Here is a 19,080-nt window from a genome sequence, read left to right as displayed (position 1 = left end):
AGAACAATTTACAAAGAAAAGCCAGGTGTCATCTCTTGATATACAAAAATTTCTTGATGATGTTGCCATAAGGAGAAAGGGGTATTCTGAGAGTTTCAAGCTAATACACTCAAAATACAAAGAAAATGGAATTTGGGCTACACTTCTTCCGAAACCATATCATGTTAGGAGAGAACATATGCCGCTCAATGAGAGAATCATAACTTGGCTCGGTCAGCCTTTTTACATCAAAGACACCTATCTTAATAATGGGTGAAGAAATAAGATATGATAAGACCAAGAATATTTTCTTTGATTTTAAAATATTACAAAAGGAAATGGTCCAATTTTTTGAAATGACCTTGGTAGAGACTAGAGGAGTCCTTAAGTTTGTTATCAAACTTGATGAATGTGAAGTTGTGAAGCAAAGAAAAATAGAGAGAATAACAATCACATTAATGAACACAGGGCATTGGATAACACAATATAAAAAAAGATCCCAGATGTTTCAGTGTGCAATCAGAGAACAATATTTAGTGGCTTGGGTCATTTAAGGTATGAATTTATTCTTTTTTATTTTTTGAACATTAAAGAAATATCACTTTCAATTTTATCATGTAGGTTGTGATTTGGAGGACGATGATACCCTCCATTGGGTGTTCCATAATACAGACATACCTAACATAATTAGGAGGAAAAACAAAGGAGAAACACTTCATGTAAAAGATATAGAAATTTTCATTGTGGAATGGCATATGGCAGGTATGGCTTGTACTAAGAGAATGACACAAAAAGCATTCCTAAATAGTTCTTATGAACAAGAAGCATTTAATAAATAACAACTCTTTTCCTTTTATATTTCAGGAAACTTGAAAACACTCAAGTGCATGTACAATATTTCAAAGGTTGGGGGGGGGGACTCCACACGACCGGGAGGAGGATGATCGGGACTATTGAGGTAGATAGGGGGGCGGGAGTGCACCGTCGTGCGACCGGTGACACGAAATGATAGGGCAGGGCCTAATACTAACTTGGTTGATTATCTATTCAATAAGCTCACTTTAGAAAATCTCGTAGACCTCCTCCTCATAAGAATTCAGTGGGGGATTCTCTCGGGGGGGGAGGGGATTCACTCATAAATTTGTAAGCGTAGCACGTGGGTTCAATAGAAGGGGTTTCTAAGTCCCTTTTGTACACCATTTTTACATACAGAAGGGTACCATTTAAAGGGGATATTTACAGATTGAATAGAAAAAGGGTGTGTTTTATTCATGGAAAATTTACAGATAAGGCATTTTTAAAATAGGCCTTGAACGCACGTGATATAGAGAGTTTACATATAGTGAACCCCCTAAGGGGGTTTTGCAAAAAAATAAAAAGAAAGGTCAAGAATGAACAACAGACATTAAACAAAAGACTTTGAGAAAGGTATTTAGAATGTGATGTACAAAACTGTTCCTCTAATGCTATTTCAAGTAGAGAGTGCATCAACAAGAAGGCATGGAATGTGACACGCCAAGCTACCATCTGGTTGAAATGGAACCCTACATCTAATATATCTTATACAACTTACAAAATCTTCCTGGGTGATAGCCTCAAGGGCTGCAATGAATTTCCTCAAGGATATGCATCCCAAACAAAATAATAATATAAATACAATGTCCATATGATAACCAAAAATTTGAATTGTCTTTATTGCATGTACTCACAACATAACGTTAGCATGAGTGCCATCAGTGGAGTTGACCAAGCAACATTTCTTGGTCGGTAGGTGCTACATCAGCAAACTCCAATGGGAACTACAAGTAGCAAAAGGATGGACTGAGAATTATGTATAAGAAAAACGAACCCAAACCATGAATAGTAGGAATGAAAGAAATTAAGCAACTTACTCCTCCTGGTATGAAAAGAACACGATTTGCATAGATCGATGACGCAGGTGTAGAACCAGTTGCGTAGACATCGATCATGCTGGTGACCTCAAATAAGAGGGAGGATGCTCCAATATCAATCTACAGACTCTCTAGCTCTTAGGGTCTCCAAGATGCTCACAAGCTCGTGCTAGGCTAAGGACCACCGTGGGGGCCTCCCTTCTTGTTGTTAACTCACCGAAGCGTGAGTTTCACACAGGAAGAACTATATGAGAGTATAATCGCCTCCTTGCTCCAATCATACTGCACAAACTTAGTGTAACCCTTGCGCATCTAACCCTGTGCATAGTAGTGACCTACAACTATCATGCAGTGGGAATCAAATGAGAATCCATAATCATCATTCACATCACATAGTCAAGGGTGAAGTTGGGCCTAGTACACCTCAGAATGTAGCAATCCACCTCCTTCTCATTGCCCTTCTTAGCAATGACTGTAGTCAAAATATCTGTCAAAGAATCATGATCTGCCCCCTCAAGTAGTGTGAGAGGATCAAAAGTGGGGGGGAGTAATGCTCCTCGCTCTAGCCTCAACACATGCTCTGCAAGCAAGGATCAGCCCACTCTCCCATCTCAAATAGTGAGTAATCACCATCGATGCATGGCCCGCAAAAGCATGAACGGCGCCGTGTGAAGATGGTGGGTGTTACCATATTATAGTAGTGATGTGTGTGAACACACTTAGGACCGCCGGGGCACTTTTTCCCTCACTAGGAGGTTTTTTCCCCCGTGCATTGTATATACGCCCATTATCTTCTAGGGCTTGTTATCTTTCATTTTTGGCACTCATAATACACTACTGTGTTGTGCTCAAGCTTCCTCATCTTCTTGAAGTTGTGTGTGCATTCCTGCAACCCTAATTCCAACAATTGGTATCAGAGCAGGCTTCCTCCTCCCGGGCAGCATCACCGGCACCTGCTGCTACATCTCCTCCGATTGCGACGAGGTTTCACGAGCGTCTGCAGGTTAGTATATGCCGTGGGATAGCCCTTAGGGCTCGGTTATTTCAGATTTTTGATCTGAAGTCATTTCGCCCTCCGTTTTTGCATTCCAAGTACTGCGCAGGCAAAATCGTCCTACTGTGCAGATTTTCTGTCAAGATTAAAATCTGCAGGACAGGTGCCCATTCGTCTGTTTTGGGCTGTGCTACATAGCACAGGTCGATTTTATACAGGTTTACCTCTTACAGACAGCATTTACATCTAGTAGTACAGTCATTGGCCATGGCTGACAACAATGATGTATTCCGCATGTTGGCTGCTGAGGATAAGTTGGATGGCACCAACTATCCATTGTGGGCATATATGATGCGACATGTATTGGTAGCAAAGGGGTTATGGAACATTGTGCAGGGTATTGATGCACGTCCTATTGTGGCTGGGAATGCTGCAAATACATCAGAAACAGGTACTGTTGATGATGGTGCAGGCACAAGTGCTGTAGCAGCTGTTCGAGAACCACCACTTTCAGCAGAGCAGATTCGTTGGGATGGTAGAGATGCGCAGGCTCATGCCTTGATTGCGCTGTCTGTCAAACGTACCATTATCCCACATATTCGCTCCTGCAGGACTTCTAAGGATGCTTGGGATGTACTTGCCACATTGTATCAGGCAAGAAATGAGGCTCGTGTTGCTTATCTCCGAAAACAGTTGGAGAGTGAGCATATGAACGAAGGTGATTCTATGGATAGCTTTTTGACAAAGATCAAGGATTTCAAAGAGCAGCTCATTTCTGCAGATGAAATCCTGTCAGACAGTTCACTTGTGCAGACTGTTTTGAATGGTCTACCAGATTCTTATCAGGGTTTTGCTTCCACTCTTCGCTTGATGATGAAAGGCAATCCCAATGCCTTATCATTTGAGGAGTTAGTTTCTGTTTTGCTGCAAGAAGACCAGTCAAGGCAAAACAGGAATATTATGCGTGTCGCAGATCAAGCTTTCGTTGCTAGTCAGAGAAGCGGGAAAGGTAAAGCTGGCTTTTCTTCTAGTAAGCAGAAATCTGCAAATGCTGCGCAACCAAAGAAGGAAGACAAAGATGAGAAGAAGGGTGACAAACAGAAGACATTTTGCAAGTACTGTAAGGGAAATGATCATGTCATCAAAGCGTGTCCTAAGCTGGCTGCGAAAGAGGCTAAGAAGAAAGAGGCTGGTATGGCTGTTGCAGATGCCTCTCCTTCTAACAATGAATCTGCTAATGTTGTGCTAGATACAGAATGGGCATTCAATGCGCAGTGCAGTTATGACCCATCTTTGCATGACACATGTATGTCTGCAGTAGATTCAAATGTATGGTACTTTGACAGTGGTGCCACTAAGCATATCACCTCGCAGCGCAGTTTATTCACTTTCCTTGAGTCTGCTCCCACAGGGAATACTGTCACTTGTGCCAATAACTCCTCTTATCCCGTTAAAGGAGTTGGACAGATTGTGCTGAATGTTGCAAATGGAAACACCTTTACACTTTTTGATGCATTGTATGTGCCAGGGATCAAAAAGAATCTGCTGTCAGTCTCCGCATTTGCCAAAACAGGTTTGGTTGTAAAATTTGTGGATGACAGATGTACTGTTCATGATCTCTCTTGTGGTGACATCATTGTAGCATCTGGTTCACTATGTCGAGGGCTGTATAAGCTCAATATGGATGGGAAATGTGTAGAGGATTCAGCATGTGCTATTATGGATACGCAGGCTATTTCAGATGCAAAACTGTGGCATGCACGTTTTGGTCATCTGAATTTTGCAAGTTTGCTGCGCCTGCAGAAATCTGAAATGGTGTCTTCTTTGCCTAAGCTTGAGGCACCTGTCAAGCATGTTTGTGAGGGCTGCATATTGGGTAAAATGCAGCGTGCTTCCTTTCCCAAAGATGGATCAGTGAGAGCTGAACGCAGATTGCAGCTTGTTCACAGTGATGTTTGTGGTCCCATGCAAACTCCATCATTTGGAAACTACCTTTACTTCGTGACTTTCATTGATGATTTTACCAGGCATGCATGGGTATATCCTTTGAAGGCAAAGTCCGAAGTGTTTTTGTGCTTCAAACAGTTTTTGGTTATGGCTGAAAATGTGTCAGAAAGTAAGATGGGCACCCTCCGTTCAGATCGAGGGGGGGAGTATATGTCTTCAGAATTTAATGCATTTCTGGCTGAGCGTGGGATAAAACACCAATGTACAGTGCCGTATACACCACAGCAAAATGGTGTGGCTGAGAGAAAAAACAGGTCTCTCATGGAAATGGCAAGATGTATGGTTAAGAGTCAAAGTCTACCACATGGTTTTTGGCTTGAGGCTGTCATGTGTGCCACTTATGTACTAAACAGGTGTCCCACCAAAGCATTACAGGTTGTCACTCCATATGAGGCTTGGCATAGCCGCAAGCCATCTGTTGGCCATTTACGTGTTTTTGGTTGCCTGGCATATGCATTAGTGCCTGTGCAACATCGCAGAAAATTGGATGACAAAGCTGTCAAATGTATTTTTGTTGGATATAGTGCTGAGAGCAAAGGCTATCGTTTGTATCATCCACAGACAAAGCGCATTTTGGTTAGCCGTGATGTTGTATTTGTGGAAGATGCAGTTCAGCCCTTGGTTTCATGTACTAAGGAGACAGATATCAGCTCACGTGATGTCTATGATACATTGTTGCCTCTTTTCAGTGGTGCACAGTCAAGTGCAATACCTCATGAGGCAGTTTTTCAGCCTATGCAGGTTTTAAATGATGGCACAGATCAGCCTATATCTGATGCAGATGTGCATGATGCACTTGAGGATGAGAGACAAGAGATTGAGGGCTCTAGGAACATGCCTAGATGGCTGGTGCAGACTTTGCGTGACAGCAAGTTGGATGCCCCTTTGTCTAGTCGCACTCGTTCTGGCTCTCATGGTGCCTCTTATGCGTCAGATTGTTATGCATTGGCTGTTTCTAGTATGTGCGATGAAAGTGAGCCTGTTTCATTTGATGAGGCACAAAGTTCAGAAAATTGGATGGCTGCTATGCAAGCAGAATACGATGCTATTATGAAGAATGGTACATGGTCTTTATGTGACTTGCCCCCTGGCAAGAAGGCCATTGGCACTAAGTGGGTATACAAATTGAAGCGTAAGCCTGATGGCACAGTGGATCGCCATAAGGCTAGGCTTGTTGCAAAAGGTTATGCTCAAGAGAAGGGCATTGATTTTGATGAGACTTTTGCTCCCACATGTCGTATGACCACTGTTCGTAGCATCTGTGCATTAGCAGCTCATAATGGTTGGAATGTACATCAGCTGGACATAAAGACTGCGTTCTTAAATGGAGATTTGCATGAGGAGGTGTATGTATCGCAGCCTCGTGGTTTTGTTCAAAGAGGGCAGGAAAACAAAGTGTGCAGGTTAAAAAAGGCTTTATATGGTTTAAAGCAAGCTCCACGAGCTTGGTATGAAAAAATACATGCATATTTGACTGCACATGGGTTTCAGAATAGTCCAACAGAAAGCACTTTGTATGTTAAACGTGTGGATGGTGTACATCTAATCATTGCTCTCTATGTCGATGACATGCTGCTCACAGGACCAAATGAGAGTCATATTGCTAATTTTAAGGCTGATTTGAATGCCTCTTTTGAGATGTCAGATTTGGGGCATTTGCATCATTATTTGGGGATACAATTTAAGCAGTGTGATGGAGGTATTGCTTTGTGTCAGACAAAGTATATTGAAACATTGTTGCGGAGATTTGGCCTTGAAGACTGCAAGCCTATTGCTACTCCAATGGAGACAGGTTTGAAGTTGAGATTTGGCCTTGAAGACTGCAAGCCTATTGCTACTCCAATGGAGATCACTTTGATGTCACACTCTATCAGACAGCTGTTGGTTGCCTCATTTATGTATGCATTACGAGGCCAGACATTCAGTTTGCAGTCTCACAGGTGAGCAGATTTATGCATAGCCCAGGCATTAAGCATTGGCAGGCAGTGAAGCGTATCTTTCGCTATTTGAGTGGTACTCGGCATCTTGGGTTGTTTTATCCCAAGGGGGGATCATTGCCGCCAGATTTACATGTTTTTTCAGATTCTGACTGGGCTGGTTGTTATGACACACGCGTGTCCACGAGTGGTTTTTGCTTCATGCTTGGAAGCTCATGCATATCATGGTTGAGCAAGAAGCAGCCTACTGTGGCCACTTCTAGTTGTGAAGCTGAGTACAGGGCAGCTTTCACAGCTACGGTTGAGTGTGTGTGGCTCAGACGCCTTATGGCTGATTTGGGTGTTGGGCAGCCATCTGCCACCACCATCTTCACTGACAGTCAGAGCGCATTGGCAGTTGCGCGGAACCCAGTGTTCCATGCTCGTACGAAGCACATTGAGGTGCACTACCATTATGTCAGGGAGAGACTCTCTGCAGGAGAGATCAGTTTGGCTTATGTGCCAACACAGGATAACCTTGCAGACCTTTTCACAAAGGCTCTGCCTCGTGAGAAGTTCGAAGCTTTTCGCAAAGCTTTGGGCTTACTCCCTTTTGTGGATTCGTCCACATAGCTAGACACTTCCCTATACATGAGTGCTAGCTCTTGTTCACCGCATCACTCCAGGGGGGATTTGTTACCATATTATAGTAGTGATGTGTGTGAACACACTTAGGACCGCCGGGGCACTTTTTCCCTCACTAGGAGGTTTTTTCCCCCGTGCATTGTATATACGCCCATTATCTTCTAGGGCTTGTTATCTTTCATTTTTGGCACTCATAATACACTACTGTGTTGTGCTCAAGCTTCCTCATCTTCTTGAAGTTGTGTGTGCATTCCTGCAACCCTAATTCCAACAGTGGGGTCATCATAGGATGTGCTCCTAATGGAGTGTAGCCTAAGTGTGCCATCCCACTCCCACACAATCTAGAGAAGCACACATCAAGGACACTACTATAAACACACCAAAAGAACCTCCTGACAATCCTGGCATCTTGTTAAGGGAAGGAGAAGAGGCACCACTGGTGGTCAAATGTGCATTGCACCAATCCACTACATGATGTGCATCTCAAAAGCTCTCACTATCATAGTGGAGCTGGTGATGTCTACAAGCCACACCATCTTGCTCTCCCTTTCCATGCCCTGTCTCGAAGAAGCTCCAAATCACCTGGTAGCTTGTCATACAATCTTGTCATACAATGCCAAGAATATAGCCAATAAAACTAACGAGAACTCTTGAATTATGCCCCACATCCATCAGACCATATACACCACCCTGTCCACATGTGACTCCATGCTCTCTCAAAAAGTCATCATGATAATGGAAGCAATGCTACACAAAGTGGGCGTTGTGAGAGCAATCACCAATAATGTAAAAGTGATACTCTCTAATGATGACTTGCTCCTCTGGGTGCTTGCACTGCCACCTCTGCATGATGCCAATAACTAATATGCACCATAATGGCCACCTAGTCAAGCACACAAGAATGGAAACTATTAAATTCATAGACAACAATAATATATAATATCTTGAAGACCTTAAATTTAAAATGAGGCAATGTCTCATGCAATACTACTCAAAAAAAGTAGTATTATGCCTGAATATCATGTTGTGGTGTGAATGTGTAATTCTCTACGAAGTCACCACATAGACAACTACACCAATATGAAATTGTTGCAAGCTGGTACGAAACTGATGGTCCTGCCACTTGGCACCTAAGCAGGATGTATGTAGGCATAGACAGAACCTATAAATGTGCTCATGTACTCGCCATGTGCCAAATGGTGCTCCACTAGCTGTAATCTCCTTGGCTTTCCATGTGTCACATACTCATACTATCGCCATGTTACCACCTCAGTCACCGAGAAATCCTCCTCACACAATTGAAACATGGCCAAGCTGCCACACAAGGTACAAGTCTCCATGACACAAGCCATCCGATGGTAGACGACATTCTCTGCCCATGAGCATAATAGCGAGTGAATAAAATCCCTCGGGCTACAAGACACCACCCCCCGACGTCCAGACAAGCCACGAAAGACATCATAAAAAAGTTTAAATCCAATGTGGTACCTACAAATACATGTTGCCTTGCCTCGAGTAACGCACAAACCAAGGCTTGCAACGTTGCAAGGGCACGTTTCCACAACCAATCCATCTAGATGCATCTTGCATGCTTTACTATGCTATAGGATTGCCTCAAGCTCAGTGTAGCACACCAACACCAGCCCTCCTCGATAGTGGGCTTCAAATAGTTGAAGCGATGGTACATTGTGCCATGTGCGAGTGTCATAGCAGTACATCTAGCACACTAGACTGTGATGCCACATCGAGGTCAACAAAGTACTCGTTGAAGATAGCATTGGCACAGTTTCGTGCACCAAACCTAGAAAGGGATTTCCTATGAGAAGATGCCTCATGAGCAACACAGGAGGGTAGAGTGACAAGCACATAGTCAATAGTGTCATCAGCATCACCGAAGTAAGGAGTGTCAGTGGTGGCAGGAAGGGCATGTGCACCACATCGAGAAGTGGCATTAAGGTCATGGGGCACACTAGATGGAGAAGTGCCGAGCTTGTAGATGTCACCCAAGAGAGTTGAGGAAAACTCGTGGGCCACGCCTGAGCATGGAGAGGCACTGGGTAAAGAAGTGGCAAGCTCGGATGGTGCACCCAAAGATGGAGAGGCGTCACCTAATGGAGGAATGGCTAGCTCATGGTGGGGGCAAGGCCCAAGAGAGAAGTGCCAAACTGGAAGGGCATGCCAAAAGGTGAAGAGGCACCGAAGATAGGAGTGTCCACCTCATGGGTGGCGCCTAAGGATGGAGTGACAACTGCATGGGCAAGGTGTAAGGAAGGAGTAGCAAAGAGAAAGAATCAAGAGGAGGAGGTGGAGTGGAGTGGAGTCATGGAGAAGAGATGGAGAACTGGTTAGGAAAGGAGAGGATGCCTCATCAATCAAACCTGAAGTGCGTTGCAATGCTCGAGCCCTTGCTTTTTGCACTCACGATCTCTTCTTCTCCTATCTTCTATGTGAACCCTTGCTTGCACCTCATGAATCCAAGGTAAATTGGGGGATCCGGTTGCCTATTACTTTTTCTACATCTACGATTTTGTGAACTCATGCTGAGATATAGAAAAAAAGAGATTAAGTATAATAATTAAAATTAAAGTAATACTAGAACAAAATTAACATATGCTTGGAATGGAGCTATCTCCAAAGTTGTTGAAGCTCTAAGAATGAGGGAGACTCAAAAAATTGATCTATATATACCAAGCTAGTTAGCATTTCATTGGTTAAATTAAAAATCTAGATTTTTACCAATTCATCTAATCTCTTTACAGATAATGATATTTTGTAAAATATTAAAAATATTAAAAGATAATTATAATTTTTTAAAATGATGAATGAAATAATTATTTTAAGTAACAAATATTATTATTATTTATTTAATAAATATTTTTTATAATACATAAAATTTATTTAATTAATAAAAAATATTAAATTTCTTTAAACATATTTTAAGTCTTCTCCCAAAATAATATTTCTTTAAAACATGTATTTTTAAATAATAAGAATTTATTAAATTATACCATAATATACTTAATTAAAAAATAAAAAATAGTTATTATTTAATATTATATTTTATTCAATAAATAATATTTATTTGATTATAAATTTTTTTTTAAAGAGATCCTTAAAATTATATTACATAATTTTATTTTAAAAAATTATAAAAAATAAATTATTTAAATAATAATTTTTTTATTTTCTCTTCGTATTAATAAAATCATGAAATATAATGGTGAGGTGGCAAGCATTTTGCCACGTGGCAAAATTATGCTGACATGGAACCTCCATGTGGACATTCCTCATGCTCAAGTGTGAGGTGGCAATGTCATGCACGTATACGATATGCTATGCCATGTAGGCATAGAAAGTCAACCAAGTTGACTGTGTTGAGGTGGCAAGATGACATGGACATTCTTAATTACATGGAAAAGCCATGTATGTATGTGATGTTACACAAAGCCATGTATGCATGTGATGTTACGCTCTATGCAATGTGTTACATTCATGTGTGAATTGGGACGATCATTGGACTTGGGATGCAGAAGTACTACGCATTGTATGTGACATATACTGCAATAAAGAAAGTTGAAAAATGCAAATGCCAAATTTTTCGTACAATGAAACAATTGCTAAAATAAATTGGAGTTCCGATCAGGGGGTGTCATTTCAACACCCACAATATGTATAATGTGCCCCATACAATATGCCACTAAATTCCAAACATAACTACGAGAGATTGGACCTTTAAGATGTGAAGATGCATGTTTTCAAGCTAACTTTAAGACACCCAACTGTCAAAAGTAGTGCCCCTTATCTTGCAACTACCCATCTATCCCTTTTTATTTCCAAAATATCTACAATATGCAAGTTTTATAACTAAAATATATGAACAACCATTCCTTAAAATAAGGGCTACTTGAAATCTTATCCAGTTTTTATGGCTAGTAAAAATACACTAGGATGCCGTTTTTTTCAAGCACGGCTTCACATCCTTTTCTAGGTCATTTGCATCCATATCCTAAACTACAAATATGCCTTGGAATTAATTTAAGCACCTCATTCATATGTAACGATACTTGGTGTTCTTTTCACATCTATACGCACACACGACCTAGATGTACACACACACACACAAGACCTGATGTGTACACACACGCAAGACCTAGATGTGTAGAGACTCCTAAAACTAGATGTGTAGAGACCCTACACTTAGATGTGTACCCTAGAAGTATACAAGGAAAAGATTAATGCTTCTTGTGTGTCACATGGAAATGCTGTTTGGGACACCGCGGAAGGTGAGGCCCGGATCGGGGGAGGATGGGACAAGCAAAGTGTAGGGCAGGCGTGCTGGGCCACGGCGGTGGTGGAGGCAGGACTCGTCATTGCGGGCTTCAATGGCAGCCTCCACATTGGCAAGGTTTTGACGGAAAGTGTCCAATGCCGCCAATGCACGCCTGTCTGAAGTCCATTGGGAATCTACACGTTGTCCCAAGTATTCTTCCTCGCTCAAATGCTGTGACAGAAGTTCTAGCACCGCCATAGCCCGTGTTGTTGCCCCTTGCAAGGGCACCATACTCAGAAAGAACTTCTCCGGGTCGAACAGCATCTCTACGTACTCGGCTGTCCCTCTCTCTGGAATGAGTCTCCTGCCCATACAGGGGCTATTCGGCATGTACGCACCGTATGCATACTGCCCAAAGTTCACAGCTGCATGAAAGGCAGACGTCAACCAGATGCAAGTCGTCACCACCTCCACCAATTCCTCCATCTTCTTCATGTCCACCCACCAATCAGCCCCTGCATGGTCTGCGTGCCCAACATCTCGTATCTCCGCCCACCAGCTCTGCACCTCCACATCTTCTTGCAATGCCTTGTCGTCCTTGTAGTAGAGGGCCAGGTAGTCCTGCACCCATTGACGGATTGCTGCCCACAGGTCAAGTCCATCTACTGCATATGGATAATCCTCGATAGCCAACCTCAGCCCATGCTTTGCACTCGGGTCCTCTACAGCCATACCCCTGCAAAAGAGCAGCCATCTTGTTACTTCAACCACCAGACACTGACCACAACATATAAAAAGGTGGTTTTTTGTATCGTTGTGTTCACGTGCTACCAAGGTTAATGTGGTATTTTAGGCACAATATTAGCCATTTGAGCAGCCATAGCCTTCACTGGCCCAAAGTGTCAACGGCCGTTTGGCCAGAGCTAGATAGAGCCTTCACTGCCCCAATAGCCACCTCGGTGGCCAAATCTAAAACCATGTGCATGCAGAAGTCTAGATTAATCTACCTTCTGACTAGGTCTTTGGGTAGAGCCTCCTCATCAAGCCGCCAACTCTTGTAGGCCGCCGATGATAACTCCATGCAGTACTGTCCAGCAGTGTAGTGGCTCTCGATTTTGCCCCCAGCATTGATCAAAGATGTCTTTGCCAGCGCGTTGATGTGCATGGTATCTTTGAAGTGGGGTGATAGAAGCACATGCAGTGGATGCATCATGCTCAGCTGCCTCCGTGTTGCAATCATGATTGGCTCTACACATGCATGTGTTCTTAACCTGCAAACTCAAGGGCACGAAAACTTCAGAAACGTCTATAGCTTTCTTCACAAACTACCAAAATATCACCAGCAAAGATGCAATTATCTGGGAGGTCACATATTACCAATGGCTCACAAGTTGGTGGTATCCACAATCTGCTATAGCGACGTGCGTTCTGGCAAGTCGCCACAGCCACTCAGGGTATGCTGTAGTGTTGGAGGTGAACACTCTGCTTAAAGCTCTGTCACCCTTCTCCTTGGGAGGAAGAGTGAGCTCAATTGCGATGGGTAGGAGCACACCATCCCTGCCCAAGAAAAAGATCGTTCGAGAGGCATACATTTTGCCTTCCGATTCATTGATTCTGTTGATGAGTGGCATGAGTACATCGTGGTAGTCCAGAATGTAGAGCCGCTTCTCTTTCATCGCCTGCAAAGATCATATAAAAGGAAAGATATGGACCAGTCTCAAAAGGTCGACATCCAATTCACAGGGTGAACCATGCACAGTGAGAGCAAAATTTGATGGTCTCTACAAGGGAAAACTTCTTCTTCTTAGTAAACGCGCGCACACGCGCACACACACTCACATGGATTGAGAGAGGACACACGGGACATTTGGGAAGTGAAGCTTGTCAAGTTAGGTGAGGACATTGAGAAAAGTATATAAATGCATGTGGGAGAGGAGGTGGGGCTTGTGTGTGGTGGTTGCACAGGCAGGGGTGTTGGCAACATTTGGGAAGTGAAGCTTGTCAAGTTAGGTGAGGACATTGAGAAAAGTATATAAATGCATGTGGGAGAGGAGGTGGGGCTTGTGTGTGGTGGTTGCACAGGCAGGGGTGTTGGCAACATTTCTCTCTCTTTCTCCAACAATGTTTTTTGGAGTGGCACACGTGCACACATACACAAGAAGACACATCATACCTACATGCATGCATCTATGTACTTGCACAAACATACACACGTATATATAGAAAGAATGATTAGGCTTTATCAAAGAAATGTTAGAAAGTTGAAAGTTAAATTCAAAGATCAAATTAATTGTAGTTTCCAATAACGTTTATGTTTTCTAAAATATTCATAACAAATCAAAGATAGGAAGTTGAAGCAAGGGAGATACATAACCATGGCTTTATGACTCATTCATTCTTAATTGCAAGTCAATTACCTCTGCAACCGACATGCCTTCAAGCAATGGTTCAAGGTCATAAGCAGTGATGGATGACAAGGGTTCTCCATATACCTCTGGGTCCAAATTGCTCATGGGAGGAAAAACCTGGCAAAGATAATTATGGATTCATTGATAAATTTGAGAGTTAATTTTGTGAAGACTCTTCACAAAATGTGAGTGATCCATTAGCTCTAAGAGTTTGAATGGAAAATTATGTCATCATGTAAAATTACCTTAAGCCTCTTCTCATATGAATCATAATGTGAGTGACCCATTGACTTTAAGATACTAAATGAAAAATAATGTCGTCATGTAAAGTTACCTTAAGACATTGAATAACAACAGGATTTATTCCGGCAAGACGTTGGCGACCAAACTCCAAGTCGGATTTCCAAGCATCCTTATTTGCTATTAACACATTAAATTTATAGCCATTGTGAGTTGCCTTCTCAAACATAAGATAAATGACATGAATCTATTTTACACAATTGCTAGGATAGAGATGGATGCACATTACTTTATGGATCGTAATGCCCATCCATTTTCTATGAGTGCCCATTCCTGCCCATCAAGCCCCCACACTTCATGATTTGACATAAATGAAGAGTAAGGCAATGTGTAAACCCCCTTAGGCCTTTTACACATTGCTTTACATGTGGGGAAGATCCCTCGACAAAAGATGAGTTCTTTTGCACCATGAAAAGAGAGGTAAAAATGTGTGTGATGGCCCTTGAGCTAAGTAAAAGCCACGTGTGATGGCCCTTAAGAGTCCATGTCTAGAACCACCTTAGTAGTAGCCATGTGTAGTGAGATTTACCTTTTCTTCTTTTTTTTTGGGAAAATATTTATAGTAGTAGCCATGTATAGTGAGATTTACCTTCTATAACACCAGCTGATGGGAATTCCAAGGGGGATCCAGGGGCATCGGTTTTAACAAACAAGCTGTGGATTTTCTCTATACTATAAAAAGGCCGATCTTCAAATATGACACATTCCACTGCAGAAAGAATGTGGCGGCCAAAGCTCTTCATTCCCGCACTCATAAAGAGATCCTTCTTCAGAGCAGAAAACCTCTCGTCTCGGGGGACATATCCTTTATCAAAAGCTAGCTCAGGTTGCTCGGAATCAGGGTCTAAGTCACGAGCATTAAAAAAAAAGCCCATTAGCTAGTGGTAAAAACCCCATTAGTGGTAATTAGTTAAAGCCAAAATACTCATTTAACCTCAGTATGAAGGTCCTCGTACCAGCTTTTGTGTGTGGCCGGCCTGTTCTGCACCTGCGCGGATATGGATACTCTGAACAACCCCCTAAAACGGGTCTTCTAAGCTTCTCATCAGCATCAGGATTGCTTAGATCATTGTACACGTCGTAGTCATAAATTCTTTGTCCAAATATCCGTTGCCCCTTGCCGTCACCCCTAATGGCCACGAGATCATCTTCCCGCAACTTCAATAATGCCGGAGGTGTCTCGTTCGGGAGATAGACCTGCAATTATAGTTCGTATCATTAAACAAATAGTTAGTATATGCGTTACAGAGTGTCTTCCACAAATCGACTGACGTACCTCATCTTCCTTCTTCAATTCTCTTAAATCACTATGTCAATTGTAGTAAATATTACTATGTCAATTCTCTTAAATTACCATGTCAATTACTAGTCCATTATGAGAGAGTGTGTCAGAGCGCATTCGAGGAAACATGTCTTGGAATTACCTAATTGAAAATATTATCCACACCTTAAAGAGAACACATATGTTTCCCAACTTATTATGTATATATAAGAGAAAAGAGAGATTATCTAGGACCTAAAAACCCTGTGTACACAGTGACAGGACTTATAAGAAAGAGAGAGATTCTCTAGGACTAATAAGCCCCCTGTGTGCACACTTTATTCCCAACGTGTGAGAGAGAGAGATTACACACGTGTACACATCGTTCCCAACCACAGTATAAATTTGGTAACCACCTTGAAGCCAAACGACTAAAAAGTTACAAATTGTAATCTAATTTAGATTGATGATTACCATTTGGTAACTTTACACTAGTAAAAAATTACCAAATGATAATTCACCTTTTAAGAAAAATTACCATTAAGGTTTTTCTATAAGCCTATATGATGCATGCTTAACAATATAAGCCTATATGAAGCATGCTTAACAAGGCTCAAATTGATAACTTGAGGCTCACCAAGTAGAAATCACTATAATATCTTGCTATTTTTTCCAAGTTCTCTCAATAACTGATAGAAATAGCTTTAATTTTCTGAAACTCATACAACATCTAGCATGTATGAAAGAAATGAAGAGATCTTTGTAAACTTTAAGATCTAGAAAATTACCAAATTATAACTCAAAATTTGGAATATGTTACCAATGATAATTTTATGAAAATCTCAAATTTAATACTATGTTCCCAACTTATTATGTGTGAGAGAGGGACAGAGATATCACAAACATACAAATTTGGAATTAATTATGTCTAAGAAAGAAATTAAGAAGAGGGGAGGGAGTCTTCTACGCTCCCCACTTCCCTCTCACCCTATCTCTCTCATAGACATGGAGATAGTCTCTATGTACATGCCTAAGACAGAGAGGGGGAAGTGTGGGCTTCCCCTCTGTTTCTCATATGGTCTATGTAAGCATGTCTAAGAGAAAGAAGGGGGCGAGGGAGAGAGAGAGAGAGAGAGAAGAGAAGAGAGTCCTCTTCCTCCTCGACCGCTCTTTCTCTCTCTCCTCTCACACATGGAGATATGTGTGAGAGAGGGAGAGAGAGATGGGGAGGGAGGTCCGAGAGAGAGAGAGAGGGGGAAAGAAAGAAGTTCAAATTCATAAAAATGCCTGGGCTTCTTTCTCGTCCAGTCGTTTGAGCTAGCTTATCTATTTCATCAACTGAGAAATAGGTAAAAAGTGAAGAACTGTGCCACGATGAGCAGCGTCGACAAACCTCGTTGGTGAAGAGCACGCGAGGGCGGCCGGAGTAGAGCCTGGAGTGGCAGATCCAAGTGTGGCAAGCGAAGTAGATTTGGGTGTCATCGGGCAGTTCTAAGGTGATGGATTTGAGGTAAAACTCGTTGGTGTAGTAGCTATCGAGCAGGATGGCACCAGGCTTCCCAAAGTCTCCCTCCACAGAGAAGAACATAGTGTTGTAAGAGTCTGTGCCTTTCTTCACTGCACCCCACAGCCTCAAATTGCTCTCCGGGCTCATTTTGGCCTCTTGGGTGTCTGCAAAAACAGCAGTATAAGCAAGTTAATGCTTTGAATTCTGTTTTATTAACAACTGTCTGAGGTGCGATTATCCCCCCATACTGTGCCTTTTTTCTTCTTTTTTTGTTCACCTGGATCGATATCAAGGCTCACAAGCCGCAATGTCACTCTGTTTCCCATCAGCTCACTGAACGCATCGTGGCTTAGGTCCAGATAGCTCTCGCTAAGCGTCCTTACAGTAGCTTTAATCGCATAATTAACATACTCCATGCCTGTCTCACTTTGCTGAATTGGCTACACAGAAAAAAAGGGGAAAAAAAAAGCTCAGAAATAACGAAGCCTTCCAACTAGCTTAATAAAAGGCCTAGCTCTAGAAATATCAGATTTTTCGATCGTATTAGGCACTGGCATGCATGCAGTAGCGCCCGAGTCTGATGATAATTTTATATTCAACAAAGCCTGGAGCACATTTATCTGGTGATAATTTTATATTCAACAAAGCCTGGAGCACAGCTATCTAGGATGGATGGGTGGTCCCCGACGGGTAGAGAAAACAAAACTTTTTGCCCAGCCAGTGTGAGAAAAAAGACAAGTTGGAGTTTCCCCTAATAAAAAATCTCACTGCTAACTTGTTTTTATAACTAAAAACCTATGATTGGCCAAATTATTGATGAATTTAATTTATCTAGAGAATCACACTAAAGGACAATTGTTTTTAACACTGAAAATTACACTAAAGGACGATTGTTTTTGACGTTGGAACCTCCTCATCAAGTGATGTATTTCACCAATTATTTTTGACATTGCAAATTACACTAAAGGACAATTGTTTTTGACGTTGGAACCTACTCATCAAGTGATGTATTTCACCCTTCTTTTTGTGAGGAGGTAGAGAACTTAGCATTCTATCCACAAATAAAAGGTATAAATAAAATGGCCAGAAGCATAAAGTCTTAAAGTAACTAGGATTTAGCATTGAAAAATGGGGAGAAATATACTAGGATTAGAGCTAAATTGTATAATCATGTTCCTTCACATTAAAGGCATTGCCAAACTTCAACCCAAAAAAATACACTACAAACAAGTCTTTTTTAGCATGGCTACTTGCTCTTCCCAAGTTCTACTGCTCGTTGCCAATCTAGAAGTGGTAGGTGAACCCTAGTCTCATTTTTTGAGATTTTGCACGAGTGGAAAATCCATATGAATACACATCATGTATGATGTTAGGCCTTTTAAGAAGAGAAAGAGCTTCAATGTTCATACATCATTTCCATTTCTCATTATTCATGCCTTTTAAAGAAGATAAAGTGCTTCATCATCCATAAGTGATTGCCATTGCTCATTGCTCATTGCATTCAAGTGTGTTAAGACCCTAGAATTGTAAACTAAAGCATTAAAATTAGTGCCTTAAAAAAGCTTAATTTCACCTTTATCAAGTTATCCATGGTGCCTATGCGTTGTCAATTTAGAAACAATGACATTCATGTATCATTATCTTGGCAATCACATGTACATTATGCATTTTACACAAGCTCATATCATTAAAGGCCACATATATCTTAGGCATTCGGGGGGTATAACATTGCACTACTTGTAAATTTGCAAATGTTGATGCACATTCTATAAATTTTAAGATGATAAAGGTTACCCTTCTACATGATTTGTTCACCTAGATCGATATGAAGGCTCAGAAGCTGCAATGTCACCCTATTTCCCATCAGCGCACTGAACGCATCGTGGCTTAGCTCTCACTAA

General features: G+C 41.7%; 1 protein-coding gene across 2 annotated transcripts; it reads right to left on the bottom strand.

Annotated features, from left to right (window-relative positions):
- Positions 1–11,334: 11,334 nt before the first annotated feature.
- LOC147609404 (seed linoleate 9S-lipoxygenase-3-like) lies at positions 11,335–17,936 on the bottom strand. 2 transcript variants are annotated; one of them, XM_086787774.1, is made up of 9 exons: positions 17,457–17,936; positions 17,066–17,343; positions 15,368–15,608; positions 15,001–15,255; positions 14,446–14,531; positions 14,121–14,228; positions 13,081–13,382; positions 12,711–12,974; positions 11,335–12,439 (listed from the first exon to the last, which is right to left on the bottom strand). In XM_086787774.1, exons 1-9 carry the CDS (start codon positions 17,593–17,595, stop codon positions 11,683–11,685), a joined length of 2,430 nt encoding a protein of 809 aa, XP_086643900.1. In that variant the 5' UTR covers positions 17,596–17,936; the 3' UTR covers positions 11,335–11,682. The 2 variants fall into 2 exon arrangements, with proteins under 2 accessions (XP_086643900.1, XP_086643901.1); XM_086787775.1 differs by lacking the exons at positions 17,066–17,343; positions 17,457–17,936 and adding an exon at positions 15,766–16,005.
- Between the last annotated feature and the right edge of the window lie 1,144 nt (positions 17,937–19,080).

The sequence above is a fragment of the Cibotium barometz genome, chromosome 51 (assembly GCF_041138505.1).
Source record: "Cibotium barometz isolate CiBa-2024 chromosome 51, ASM4113850v1, whole genome shotgun sequence".
In the NCBI taxonomy this organism is placed as follows: Eukaryota; Viridiplantae; Streptophyta; class Polypodiopsida; order Cyatheales; family Cibotiaceae; genus Cibotium; species Cibotium barometz.
This window is presented reverse-complemented; position numbering and strand designations above follow the sequence as displayed.

Bases quoted from the DNA above. Each gene is read 5' to 3' on its own strand.
- LOC147609404 (XM_086787774.1), bottom strand. From the start codon at position 17,595: ATGGAGTATGTTAATTATGCGATTAAAGCTACTGTAAGGACGCTTAGC. The intron at 14,229-14,445 runs GTAACTTTACAT...TATCTTTGCCAG, and splicing joins TTGTTATTCAATGTCTTAAG to GTTTTTCCTCCCATGAGCAA. The intron at 13,383-14,120 runs GTAATTGACTTG...TGATCTTTGCAG, and splicing joins AAGGCATGTCGGTTGCAGAG to GCGATGAAAGAGAAGCGGCT.